Source organism: Vespa velutina, chromosome 4 (assembly GCF_912470025.1).
Source record: "Vespa velutina chromosome 4, iVesVel2.1, whole genome shotgun sequence".
Lineage (NCBI taxonomy): Eukaryota > Metazoa > Arthropoda > Insecta > Hymenoptera > Vespidae > Vespa > Vespa velutina.
In genome coordinates, this window is record NC_062191.1 from 1109216 (window position 1) to 1124180 (window position 14965).

At 36.5% G+C, this 14965-nt stretch overlaps 1 protein-coding gene across 1 annotated transcript; it reads left to right on the forward strand.

Annotated features, from left to right (window-relative positions):
* The first annotated feature begins 693 nt into the window (after window positions 1-693).
* Window positions 694-3036, forward strand: LOC124948790 (F-box/LRR-repeat protein 14-like). Its single transcript, XM_047492960.1, has one exon. It carries the CDS (start codon window positions 842-844, stop codon window positions 2288-2290), a length of 1449 nt encoding a protein of 482 aa, XP_047348916.1. The 5' UTR covers window positions 694-841; the 3' UTR covers window positions 2291-3036.
* Window positions 3037-14965: the final 11929 nt, after the last annotated feature.

Here is a 14965-nt window from a genome sequence, read left to right on the forward strand (position 1 = left end):
AAAAAAAAAGAGAGAGAGAGAGAGAGAGGAAGAAAGAAAGAAAGAAAGAGAGAAAGAGGGATAGAGAACACGACAGAGTTTTACATGTGCGAGCAAGTACGAGAGAATGGTGTCGAACTGTGATCGTCGTCGAACTCTGATACTCTTTGGATTTTAAAGCGGACCCGTGGCAAGCAAAGAAAGAGATAGAAAGGCAGAGAGAGAGAGAGAGAGAGAGAGAGAGAGACTGCATCAAGTTTTTAATCATGCTTCCGTGATAACGACACATTCCAACAAGAATTACATATCGCGCGCGCGTCCTTAAGTCGTTCTCCAGTCGTTCTCCTAACGGCAGGAATAAGAAGGAAGCAGGACAGGAGTAGGAGGACCATCATCGGCATCGGCAGGACTCGAACGTATTTGACGGGAGAAAAGGCGTTATGCCGGCGCTGGTGCGTTACCACTGAACTCTACTTAGCACGGTGGGGCCGCGCGTGTGCGTCGTAAGTGCGTGCGCGTGTGTGTCGCGGCATATATGTACGGCGGCGAAGGAAGTACGCAGATATATGTATACGCGTAGAGAAGATCGGTGGAGGAGCGAGGCGCTGGAAGGAGAGAAAAGAAAGAGAGGAGGTGGTGTGGGAGGCGGAGGAGGTGGGGGAGGTGGCCTGGTAGGAGGAGGAGGAGGAGGAGGAGTGGGCGGGGGGGGGTGGTAGGAGAGCTGGCCGTGTCGGCGGCAGTGGCGACGACGGGGCTGGCGGGGGAGGCAGAAGCCGAGGAAGAGGAGGAGGAGGAGGAGAAGGAGGAGGAGGTGGAGCGAAAGAAAGTTCGCTCGGAGGAAGCGCGTAGCGCGATTGGCAAGATGGAGGAAAGTCAGCTGTTGATGACGGAACTTCCGGCATTAACGCCGAGCCGCGGCACGACGCTGTTGCATCGTCCCGGTCACTTTTATCATTTGCATCAGCCGCACTTGGCGATACCGAGCGCTCAGAGCCAAACGAGCCAGGCGATACTCCATAACTCGTCGAGCGCGCCGCATTACAATAGCGGGGCGACCAGTTTGCCGGCGTACGTTCAAGGTATATCCTCGAGACAGCTGCCTCACGTACCGCGTAACGTCGCCTCGGCCAGCACGCATATATCCTCCCTCTATCCGGAGATATTGGCGTTGATCTTTAGTTACTTGGATGTTAGGGACAAGGGTAGGGCGGCACAGGTGTGCACCGCATGGAGAGACGCCGCTTATTACCGATCGGTCTGGCGAGGGGTCGAGGCTAGGTTACACCTGAGGAAACAGGCACCGGCGTTGTTCGCCAGCCTTGTAAGGAGAGGAGTTAAAAAGGTACAAGTGTTGTCCTTGAGGAGAGGCCTCAGCGACGTATTGAAGGGCGTACCAAATCTCGAGGCGCTCAATCTATCCGGTTGTTACAACATCACCGATTCCGGCCTGACCAATGCCTTCTGCCAAGAATATCCGGCATTGACCGAACTCAATCTTTCCCTCTGCAAGCAGGTGACCGACGCGTCCCTCGGCAGGATAGCCCAATACCTTAAGAATCTCGAACACTTGGAGCTCGGCGGTTGTTGCAACATAACCAATACCGGTCTGCTCCTGATCGCGTGGGGTCTTAAGAGATTGAGAAGGCTAGATTTGCGAAGCTGCTGGCACGTGTCCGATCAAGGTATCGCCCATTTGGCCGGACTCAATAGGGAAACGGCCGACGGGAATCTCGCGTTGGAACACCTAAGTCTCCAGGATTGTCAGAGGCTCAGCGACGAGGCGCTCAGGCACGTATCGATCGGCTTGACCACCCTCAAGTCGATAAATCTCTCCTTTTGCGTCTGCATCACCGATTCCGGGGTGAAGCATCTAGCGAGAATGTCGAGCCTACGTGAACTCAATCTTAGATCCTGCGACAACATCTCGGACATCGGTATGGCCTATCTCGCCGAAGGTGGAAGTAGGATATCGTCCTTGGACGTATCGTTTTGCGACAAAATCGGCGATCAAGCACTCGTACATATTTCCCAGGGTCTCTTCAATCTAAAATCCCTATCGTTATCCGCTTGTCAGATTAGCGACGAGGGTATATGCAAGATCGCGAAGACTCTACACGACCTAGAGACTTTGAATATCGGTCAGTGTAGTAGGTTGACGGACAAGGGACTTCATACCATCGCCGAGAGCATGAAGCACCTTAAGTGCATCGATCTCTACGGATGCACGAGGATAACGACCAATGGCCTGGAGAGGATTATGAAACTACCGCAGCTGAGTACCTTGAATCTTGGTCTCTGGCACGTGCGGTGATGGCTTTCCATTAACACATTGCCGCCCAGTAAATTACCAATACGCGATTTACCGGCCGAATCTTGCCTACGAGACGATGACGACGACGAAGACGATCGCGATGACACGTAGTATTCGTCCTCCTTAACACTTTATATTAATAACTACACCATGCGTATTCTATATGATCGATGATCGCGATCATATTCCAAATTCGACGATCATTGAGAATATTGGAAGCTCCGAATTACCGTTTGTCTTTCTCTTTCCCATTTTCTTCATTATCTATCTCTATCTCTTTCTTTCTCCCTCTATCGGACGGCAATGTGTTGAGAACGTTCGAGATCCGTGGAACTCGCGGTGCTGCTTGGCCTGGTTCTTTACCTATATAAATCTGACGGAGGACGGAAAAGTCGTCGACACGATGCACAACAACGCGACAACGGCAACGACCATCATCCCCGATTTGCCGGATCTCGAACGCGTTAGGCGAGTCGTCTCTCCCTCCCTTCCTTCCCCCCCATCTCTATCTCTCTCTCTCTCTCTCTTTCGCGTTATAATAATAACACCTTTACCGTTTACTACGACTTCCTTTAAACACGACCTAGACTTTCTTCCTATGGAAATAACCAGACAAATTTCTTGGGTTGCGCGGCTTCCGAACGAAAAACCAATGAAACGAACGAACGAACGAACGAACGAAAAGAGATCGTCTCGATCTTTCCTACCTGCTTGTAGATCTTTTCTTTATATATATATATATATATTTCTTTTTTCTTTTCTTTTCCTTTCTTTTCTTTTCTTTTCCTTTCCTTTCTTTTCTTCTCTTTTTTCTTTTTTCCTTCTTTGTTCCTTTCCTTTCCTTTCATTTTCTTTTTATTCTTTTTTCTTTTTTCTTTTTCTTTCTCTCTTTTGCTTCCGCCGATCCTCCTTGCCAAACTTCGATAAGCTCCCTTGAAAAAGAAAAAGAAGAAGAAGAAGAAGAAGAAGAATAAGAAGAAGAAGAAGAAGAAGAAGAAGAAACCTATTATCGATCGATCGCCATCACCGTACATCGCACGAATATACGTAACTAGATTTGAATCTTTTTCTTTTTCCTTTTTTTTTTTTTCTTTTTTTTTTTTTTTTTTTTTTTTTTTTTGTTCTTTTTTCCTCCTCATACTTGTGCGTATGTATATATATATATATTTTTTTTCCTACATATTGTTTTTCGTTTCCACTTTTTCTTTTTCCTCTTACCTTTATTCTTTCATTTTTCATTTTTTTTTTCTTCCTCTTTTTTTGTTTATTTTTGTTTGTTTGTTTCTCCTTTTTTCCGTTTTTTTTTTCTTCTTCTTTTTTTTTTTTTTTTTTTTTTTTTTTTTTTTTTTTTTTTTTTTTTTTTTTTTTTTTTTTTTTTTTATACCATTGATTCGGCAATAATTTTCATTCGTCGATACCGCCAATAAATTCGACCTCTCGGTCTTTTTCGGCCGATTGGTGGAGGTTTGTTGCGTGGTAGAGAGAGAGAGAGAGAGAGAGAGAGAGAGAGAGAGAGAGAGAGAGAGAGAGAGAGAGAGAGAGAGAGAGAGAGAGGGAGAGGGAGAGGGAGAGGGCGGGGGAACAAAAATCCGAGCACGTTAGGTTTTGCGTACTTTCACATATATATATATATATATATATATATATATATATATATATATATATATATATATATATATGGGTGTGTATTTTTTTATTTGTTACCTTTTTCTCCTCTTTTTTCCCTCTTTCGTAACTCGATCGTTAAAAAAAACACACGGAAACGCGCGCGCGTATACATACACACACGCGCGCGCACACATACATTGGTGCAAAATAAAAAAAAAGGAAGCTCTACGCAACGCAGTAATGGTAATCTGTCTTATAAAATTGCGGAGCTTTTTTTCTTTTTTAGTTGTTGTTCTGTTGTCGTTGGTTTCTTGTTTTTTTTTTTTTCTTGTTCTGTTTTGTTTTTTTTTTTTTTTTTCCTTTCTTCTCTTTCTATTTTGCCCTCGAACGATTGACGAACGAGTCGCGAAACGGAGCCGAGTGAAAAAAAAGTACACAGGCATTCGGTAAAATATTGAATACAGCGGGAAACACACGCACATACGTGTGTATGTGTGTGAATTGCATTATGCTTTTCTTCGTTCTTTAAATATTTAGATTCGAACTTTGTGGTTATTGATTAGTAGGCAGTTTCTTAATTAAAAGTCTAATATAATCTTCGTTGCATCAGAAAAGTTGCGAAAGGGAATAAATAACGACAGTCGGATCATATAACGTTTTAAATATTTAAAGAAAAAGAAAAAAGAAAAAAAAGAAGGAGAAAGAAAAAAGTAGGAAAACAGGCGTCGATAAAAAAAAAAAATAAAAAAAGAAAAAAGAAAGAAAGAAAAAGAAAGAAACAGGAACACACAAATTTTTCCAAAAGATAAATATAGACTTTACAATTCGACTTGCGAACGTACGACAACGCGTAGAGTTTGAATCATCGATTGGACGAACTTTCTCTTTGATCATTTTTTTCTTTCTTTTCCTTTTTTTTTTTTCTTTCTTTTTTTCTTTTTCTTTTTAACTTTCTGTTCGTGTGTTTTTTTTTTTTTTCTTGTTTTGACGACACAAATTAACACCAAGTCTCATGCGTTTCGTTGGCGCTATTAAAAAAAAAAAAAAAAAAGAGAAAAGAAAATAAGGATCGAGTCGATCCGACGAAAAATTGTTCCTCTCTCGCTTATATCAATTAAATCCTTTCGATCGAAAGAGGAGGAGAAGGAAGGAGAAGGAGGGAGAGGGACGACGGCAGAATCGCAAGAATCAACTCTTGATTCATATCATATTTATCGGGTGAGATTTATTTCTGATCGATCGTTTAACAAAAAAAGAAATAGAGAAAGAAGAGGGAAACAAGGGGAAGGGGAGGAGGTAAAAAAGGTGATAAAACAGTACCGTCGAATCTTGAAAATATTTAACGGTGAAGAACGAAGCGATTGGAAAACTTGACAAATTTTTTCGTAGAATAATATTTACCTGCTGCGTGTCTTCTCCTTCATACCTGAGTGTGTGTGTGCGTGTGTTTGCGCTTGTGCGTGTATATTGGGGCAGTACCATTGGATGCGTGTATATGTAAGTAGTAAGTGTATGTTCTCGACGAAAAGCAGGTTCTCCTCTCCCTCTTTTAGAGAAGTCCGGTGATTATATTTCGCATAGTGCACCATCTCGAAAGGAGATAAAGCATATGTCAGGTGGACATTCCCCCGTTTTTATGCGGACGTACGCTCGATCGCGTAGCAACTCGTTATTACGGCCGGCTGGCTGGCTGGCTGGCTGGCTGGCTGGTTGGTTGGTTGGTTGGTTGGTTGGCTGGTTGGCTGGCTGGCTGGCTGGTTGGTTGGTGGCCTGTGCAGTTCTGCGGAGTAGTAGTTCGGCGGACGGTGGGAGGAATTTTGGAAGTGTCTGTACCAGAATGTATAGGCGGGGTATTCAGGAGGAGGCCAGGAGCAGTGGGATCGAAGGGCCAAAGCACAAGCCTCTTCTCTCCTCTCCTCTCCTCTTCTCTTCTCATCTCTTCTCTTCTCTTCTCTGCCAAGCCTAACCAGCTCGAAAACCTGAATTTCAACCGTCTACCTAGACCCGCTGACCTCCGAATACGCCGAAACCCGAGAGAAAGAAAATAGTCCCAACCAAACTCACTCAGAGTCTCTCTCTCTCTTTCTCTCTCTTTCTCTCTCTCTCTCTCTCTCTCAACCTCTCGACTTTGCCGTCGAAAAAATATTCACATTATAAATTCTTCTTCTTCGTCTTCTACACACACACACATATTCCATACTAATCATACATTCTTTTTTTCCTCTTTTTTGTACTTAGTTTTAATTACTACAATATGATCGTTTGTACAATTTTCGTTTCAATCGTATCAGCAAGTCAATGAAGTTTCATTATTATTCATAAAAAAATGTTCGTATTCAAATGCGATAGTTCCTTCCTCTTTCTATTCTTCTGTTTATTTAAACCTCATTCGATATTCTTTAAAGTATATTATAATTTTGGATCGATTAGGCATACCTCCCCTATTTTCTCAATCGCCATTCTACTTCTCCCCCGTTTTTAATGTTTTATCTCCTTCGTCGTAGAGACAATGGACGCAACTATAAGATATACTATATATAAAGGTTTAAGGAATTTGTTGAAAAAAAAATTTTCTTCGTACTTCTTTTCTCCAACCACCTGGACATAGTAGTAAAATGGCAATACGACCGGCTGTATTTAGTGGTAAATAGTGTTAGTAAGATACAAGGTGGAAAACCAGTTCTCTCTCTATCTCTATCTCTCTCTCTCTCTTTCTTTCTCTCTTTTTCTCTCTCTCTCTCTCTTCCTCTAACTCGAATCTCGAGCTCGTACTTTATACAGGACCGTACGTCGTGTATAGAACGGGTAATGAGTTTCATTAACGATTTCCAAAGGAAACGATGGAATTATCAAATTACTCGGAGTGTTTAGTTCTCTTTCGAAGGGATACGAGGGTGGGTTGTAGACTGTAGGAATATGTACAAATATATACACACACACGCATGCACACATACATATATAAAATATATATAGAGAAAGAATTGGACACACGCATGCCATGCATGCAGGTGGAGGAGGATAAGGAAGAGGAGGAGGAGGAGGAGGAGGAGGAGGATCCTCTGGCGAGTACGATCGACGAAGGCCGAGCGAAGCCGAGGCAACCCCAAGCATGTTGTGCTAAGGGAATATCGCGTAAGAGAAAAGGAGTAAAAGAGGAAAGGGAACGAAAGCATGTGTATATATATATATATATATATATATATATATATATATATACATTATATATATATACATACATACATATCTATATATATATGTATGTGTACGAATATGTACGTAGGTACGGAGAAAGGGTGTATCTATCTATGTATATATATATATATATATGCTTCTGCGAGTAAGAGAGAGAGAGATAGAGAGAGAGAGAGAAAGGAAAGGGGCCTTTCACACGGGTCTCTTCTCCCGCTACCCTAGGTTAGGTGCTATTGTAATCGATTGGAGATGCGGGACTTCCCTCGGCCTTCCCTCTCCCTTCTTCGACCCTTGACGGCTATACGGAGACCCGTTACTCATTGTCTGGCAACCCCCGTAGCTAACGTTGCTCGGCTACGAAGGCATGTGCATTGACGCATCGTTGCGTGCACATATCTCGCAGTAGTAGACGACGAAGTCGTCGTCATCGTCGTATGTGTTGCTCTGATAGGAATAATACACGTTTTTATACCTTAAGATTCTTACCTTCGATATTCGTCATCGACAATGGTGGGGGAGACCTTTTTCGTTGTTCATTCGTTCGTTCGTTCGTTCTTTTTCTTTCTTTCTTTCTTTCTTTCTTTCTTTCTTTCTTTCTTTTTCTTTTTTTCTTCCTTTCGTTCGTTCGGTTCGTTCGTTCTTTCTTTCTTGAGTTCTTGAGTTCTTCTTCGTTTGCTAAAAATTCGAGCCTTTCATCGAAATCATTAGGTCTTTGAAATGATCATATATATCGTGGTTTAGTTTAATATATACTAATAACTTAATTCTTCTTTTTTCTTTTTCTTTCTTTATGTCTTTTTGATAGTTTTACTTTTAATCGATACTATTAATACCGCTTCTTTATTTTTTTCTTATTCTTTTTATCTTATTTTCTTCTTTAATTTGGATATTATTATCTCTTCGATTTTGCAATCTCGTGGGTTTTTTTTATCTCTCTTCTTTTCCTTCTCTCCCTCTTTTTTTTTTTTCTATTTGTTATCCACGACACGACGATCCCTTACTTCCCTTAAAGAAGACAAAAAAAAAAAAAAAAAAAAAAAAACCTTTCGCCTTCCCATATATTTCGTTTCTTCCAATGTATTTAGCTCGAGAAATATTCTTGACTACGTGTGTAGGAGTTGTCACGATATTTCTTTTTCCCCTCCCTCCTTTCTCTTCTTTTTTTTTCTTCTTTTTTTCTTCTTTTTTTTCTTCTTTTTTCTTTTTTTTTTTTTTTCTTGCTTCCGACTATCCTATGTCGAAAAAGAGCATAACTTAACGAAATACCGACGTAAAAAATACTTGAGTTGTCTTTCGACGATGATTAATCTTTCGCAATCGTGAAGAAAGCGACACGTGCACAAAGGCATTTAAAAGGATATTGATAGAACGTACGAATTTATTTGTCCTCTCTCTTGTTCACGATAAAAAAAGAAAGAGAGGAAGAAAGAAAAAAGAAACAAGTTGCATGTACGTGTGTACATATATATATATATATATATATATGTATATACACTTACATGGAGGAGTGCATAAGAGATCGCAAATTCACAGCGAGAAAGTGCATTTTTTTGTGATTCGAAGGTGCTATTTCATTCTACACATACATACTCGTATCTAGTAATGAAATTACTAGTTCTTTTTCTCTCCTTTTCCGATTTCTTTCTTTATTTCTCTTTCTCTCGCTCTCTCTCTCGCTCTCTCTCTCGCTCTCTCGCTCGCTCTCTCGCTCTGTTACGTTTCATTATGTTATGATACATTTTTTTAGACATATTTATATATTTCTTTTATTTTTTTTCTTGCACCATATACGCTTATACATTGTTTATTAAAGCGTATTTTGGGATTTACAAGAGAGCATTTTTTTTTTCTTTTATATACATATGCTTTTTCCTTTTTGTACAAATTTAGTACATTAGTTGTTCCTCTCATTGTCTACTTTTTATTCACCACGTGTCTCCAGTCAACAAACTTTGCAACGATTGTAAAAAGAGAAAGATAGATGGATAGTGAGAAAAAGAGGGAGAGAGAGAGAGAGAGATAGAGTGAGGGAGGGTGGGAGGGAGAGAGAGAGAGAGAGAGAAAGAACATAAACGCACGCGGTGGTCGTAAAAATTTTGCAATAAATAAATTAAGTTAACATAGATAAACGATTATCTAAAAAGACATACGTGCGATCATTTACTTTTATCATTATTATTATTATTATCATCATCGTCATTATTATTATTATATTGTTTATAACGTTGCGAACTTTTTTATATTGAAATGAATTTCCAAATTTCAGAGAAGTTGTCCTTCTAGCAGGAGGAATGTGTGATACGTTTATTTTATTATTAAATTGTATCTATAATAATAAAATGAAGATAGATAGCGTTATGTGCTATTGCTAAGATATAATGCACATATATTATACATATTTATAATATATTGTATATATATATATATATATATATATATATATATATATATATTTATAAAATATTATATATATATATATATATATATATATATATATGTCACAATTTAATAAAACATTCAATTTAAAAATATAGATACAATTTTGTAATAAAAGGTATATATGTATACACACGATGTGTGTACGTATATATATATATATATAGACATTATTATCTACGTTGGATATTTCTTAGACATTTTTGTTCTTTTGTATGACGAAAAAAGGAAAAAAGAAAGAAGGAAATTATATGCGCGTCTCATCGCAGATGTTGTAGAAACTAAATACAGAGAGAAAGGGGAAAAGCCGAGAACAAATAGTAATAATAATATTAATAATAATTATAATTATATAAATTATATTAATATAATAATATTAATATTAATAATAATAATAGTAATAATAATAATAATAATAATAATAATAATAATAATAATAATAATACAAAATAATAGTAATAATAATAATAATAACGATACTCGTGCAACGAAACAAATATTTAATTAGAAAATTCGCCCGGTTTTCATTCACTTCTTCTTCTGTTTTCTCTTTTTCTTTTTTCTTTTTTCTTTTTTCTTTTTTCTTTTTTCTTTTTTTGGTTTATTTATTTTTTTCCTTTCTTTTCATATTTCATTAATTTTAATTTCCAATTTTTTATTTTTCTTTCTTCCTTTTTTCGATGATATTTTTGATAGTCGAATTCCAACGGACTAGACGCGTTATTAATTTCACGATGCGACATGTTTACGTGCGCATACAATACACGCATACTTCTCAATTTCTCCATTTTATAATTTTCTTTTCTTTTTTTTTTTTTTTTTTTCCTTTTTTTTCCATTATTTTGCCTTTTTATATATTTTTTTTTTATTTTTTATTTTTTATTTCTCTTTTTCTTTTTATCCTTTTTTTTCCCCCTCGATATACAAAAATACAAACGGCGGCACAGTGTACTGAGAGAGGCTATACCACAATCTTATCCCTTTTTACAATCATAATCCAATAAGTCCTTTTGTTTATTAATAGATAGTTCAATTAGCAGGATTTACGAGAGATACCAAATGTTAGTTTTTAAGCAGCTTTCTAAGAGATTACGTGTCATAAAGATAATAGGCCGAGCTAGGTGAACTTCAATTATACATACGCAGTATCCCCTCGTCCCCCCCCCCCCCCCCCTTCGCCCCGTAAAACACACCGTTTCTATATATTTTTTATTGTGAAAATATATATATATATATACATATGTACATACATACACTCTCACATATTCATCTACATACACAGAGAGAGAGAGAGAGAGAGAGAGAGAGAGAGAGAGAGAGAAAGACAGACAGACATAGAATACACAAACAAATATGAACCATATATACTTTCTTCTTTATTCTTTTATTCTTTTTTATTTTTATTTTATTTTATTTTATTTTATTTTATTTTTATTTTTTCTTTTATTCTTTTTTTTTTTTTTTTTGAGAAGAAAACGATGAATGATCGAACGAGTTCGAATTTAAGTGTAACTGTTGAGTTTTATAGTTTAATCTAAACATTTATTAATGTGTCGAGATATAAATTCAATATTTCGAAAGATTTACTTTTTTTTTTTTTTTTTTTTTTTTTTTTTATTAAATATATAAATTCTCATGATTAACAAAATGATTTAGTTTGAAGTTGTATTGAAAAAAAAAAAAAGAAAAAGAAAAAAATTACGACGAATAGAAGAAGAAAGATCTTGCATTTCTTTTTCACGGAACAAAATCAATCGCGCTTCTTCATCAAGATATAAAAAGAAAAGAAAGGGATGCTCCTTTTTTTATTTTCTTTTTTCTTTTTTAATTATTATTGTTGCTATTGTTGTTGTTCAGTCGCCTTAATAAAACTAATAATACTGCTAATAATAATTATTACCAAGAACTGTGATTTTCACACGTTGAAGAAGACGCGAATAGTGGAAGTGTATGGATGGGGCGACTCGTTCTTTGCGTTTTGTATTAAATAAACAAGAAAAAGAAAAACAAAAAAATAATAGTAATAAATAATAATAAATAATAGTGAATAATAATAATAAATAAATAATAATAAATAATAATAACTAATAAATAATAATAATAATAATAATAATAATAAATAATAATAATAATAAAAAGAAAGGCGTTAGCTTTTAAGAGTTTGTATATAAGTATATACATATATGTATTGTATATATTACATACATATACATATATATATATATATATATATATATGTATTGTACTATTTGTACATGTAAAAAAAAAAGGCTACAACTATAAGAGAGATTTCTTTCCCGTTTGGATACATTTAGGTAAATTGGGAATAGATTCGTTTGATCGCATTCGCCGCTCGTCCTCGAATTTCGATCATTGAGATAGCGACCAATAGATAATAGAACAGCTGCGAACATACGGAAACGCGATAGGATATGAGAACGTTACCTTTGCGTTAGGCCAACGCCAAAGCCATGCCGGACTTTATCTCTCTCTCTCTCTCTCTCTCTCTCTCTCTCTCTCTCTCTCTCTTTCTTTCTCTCTCTCTCTCTCCCCCGTCTATCTCTATCTTTATCTTTCTCTGTTAACGTTATCCTTTCTCACAGTTTCGTCTCCGAAGACGATTGGCTCATTTTAATAATTTAAAAATCGCGAGCCGATATCAAAGCTCTCTCTCTCTCTCTCTCTCTCTCTCTCTCTCTCTCTCTCTCTCTCTTTCTCTCTCTCTCTTCCTCTCTTTTTCTCTTTCTCTAATGAGTATCACGATAATTCATATTATGCGCAATTCTACGAGAGAAATGAAAACGATTGAACATCTCTCGCTTAAAATTAGTTAACTTCGAGCCGCATGTGCCTTTTCAGAAAAAAATAATTTTAAGAATGAAAATTTTATCCTTAACTTATCTCTATCTTATTACGTCTAATTATTACGCCTATTAGGAGCCCGGTCTATGGCGGTGATCAATGAAATTGATCCAAATCATTTTTTTATGTATTTAAATAAAACAGGCGTAAGAAATGCGTATTTATCTCGTCGCATATTCGTTAATTTTTTGTTTAAGATACGTTTAAAATATGTGAAAGAATAAAATCTTTTTTCTTTCTTTTTTTATTTTTATTTTACGATGGGATATATATATATTTAATTTCTCTTTTTATTTTCATTGCATTCGTCGTTGCGGATAAACAATTTTTATAATTAATTCAAAAGCAAATGTCCAAAATATTACGACAACGAAAAATAAAAAAAAAGAAATAAATATATATATATATATATATATATATATATATATATATATAAAATACATACATATGACTTAGATCATTTTCATAAGCGTCACCGGCTCTTATCTCTGCCTCCATTTTCTCCATCTCTTTTTTTTTCTTTCTCTTTTCTCTCTCTCTCTCTCTCTCTCCCTTTCTCTCTTTCTTTCTATCTCTCTCCTCTCTCTCTCTCTCTCTCTCTCTATTATTTTCCTTCGATGATTAAATCAAACGATGATGTTGAAAAGAATTCTATTGGTACGATTTCATCGTACGAACTTCGTCGTCGTGTGTTTCGAATCAATCCGGTTTCACGAAGCGACCAATAAGGGGACAGAAGGAGTTACAACTAACTTAACAAAGCAACAGAAACCTTACGTAATACACTTACTTGTACGAGAACGCGCGTTACGTTCTTACACGTAGCGAAATAGAAAGAAAAACTTTGTTGCGAATACGAGTTTCAACATATAATGCAAAAATAAAGATATATATATATATATATATATATATATATATATATATATGTACACCTTCCTCTTTCCCCGTCCGTAATCACCCCCTAACTCGCCTAACGTCATCGCAACCCTTAGATATAGATGGAAAGAAAGAAAAGAAATACAACCAAAAAAAAAAAGAAAAGAAGAGGAAACTAAAAGAGCGCAGTCGATTCGTCTGTTAAAATTAAGCTCACACGAAATCGGCGATCAATCGATCAATCGTTTCGTTCGTTTCGATATTATGTTTATGAGGAACATTGTAAGATTCGATTATGTTATAAATGTTATCGTTATTATGGAAAAATCACTATATGATAAGATATCCGTGCATATATATATATATATATATATATATATATATATATATATATATGTATGTATGTATATATGTACCAACATATAAAAAAAATATGAAAACGAATTTATGAAAAAGAAAGAAGAAATAGATAGATAGATAAATAGATAGATAGATAATAAAAAAAACAAAAAAACAAAAAAAGACAAAAAGAAAAGAAAATAATATGGACCGAAGTTAATAAATTTTGTTCTTTTACGATCTTGGGCTTAATTACTATAAGGCGTAAAATCTATAGTGATTTTTCTAAACGTCCAAATATTTTCGTTGCCGATTCGATCTCTCTCTCTCTTTCTCTCTCTTTTTCGTTCTTTCGTTCTTTTTTCTCCCTCTCTCGAGGATAGAGTTTAACCCGTTAAGAGAATACGAGCAAGAGAAAAAGAGAGAGTGAGAAATAGAGATAGAGTCGATCGTCTTTATATTAGCGGGCAAAGAAGTTTGGACGATTCTCTACATACATACATTATACATATATACATACATACATCATACAGGGAAACACATACATATTCTTGCTTAGTGATGATGGGCTAAGCAAGTGTTTGTGCGCGTGTCTCGTCATGCGTGTACGCAATAAAACTACAAAGGACACATTCGGCTCGTACTAACTTGCTTTTACTGCGTTCTCGTCCTCCTCGTGTCTCTCTGTCCGATTCATGTGTGTGTACGTGTGTATGTACGCTGTATGTATATATATTGCTCGTGCGAAAATGACCCTACTCGCGCGCACACACACATACAGATGCATTGTGAATAAACAGGCATACACGTACGTACGTACGTACGCATGCATACATACATATATACATGATGCATATATACATACATGTATGCATACATGCATCACTACAAAAAACAGCCCTATACACGAAGGATAATGTAGAAAGGCAGGTGTATAATACGCGCTGAGCGAGTTGGTGACGTAGAGTCGCGCTCGCGCTCGCTCGCTCGCACCCTGCGCCCTAACCCTTTCCCTTCTTCCCTTCCTCATATCCCCCAATATTATATAAAAATTCGAAACGGAATTCGGCCTGTTGATCACACTCCGTCTATGATAAACGCATTGTAATTACATATTGTAAATAATTCAATCGACGAATATGTTAGAGAGTAACACACACACATGCGCATTGTGTAATTGTAAATATTAACATGGAAAAAAGATGTTTGTTAAATATAGAATACGTTACGTTTTTCAAGAAAACCCACGCGACGACTATTTTTGTTTTTTTTTTCTTCTCTTATCTACATCTATCTAACTCTATATTTATCTATCTATTTGTCTGTCTGTCTGTCTGTTTGTCTATCTGTTTATCTGACCGT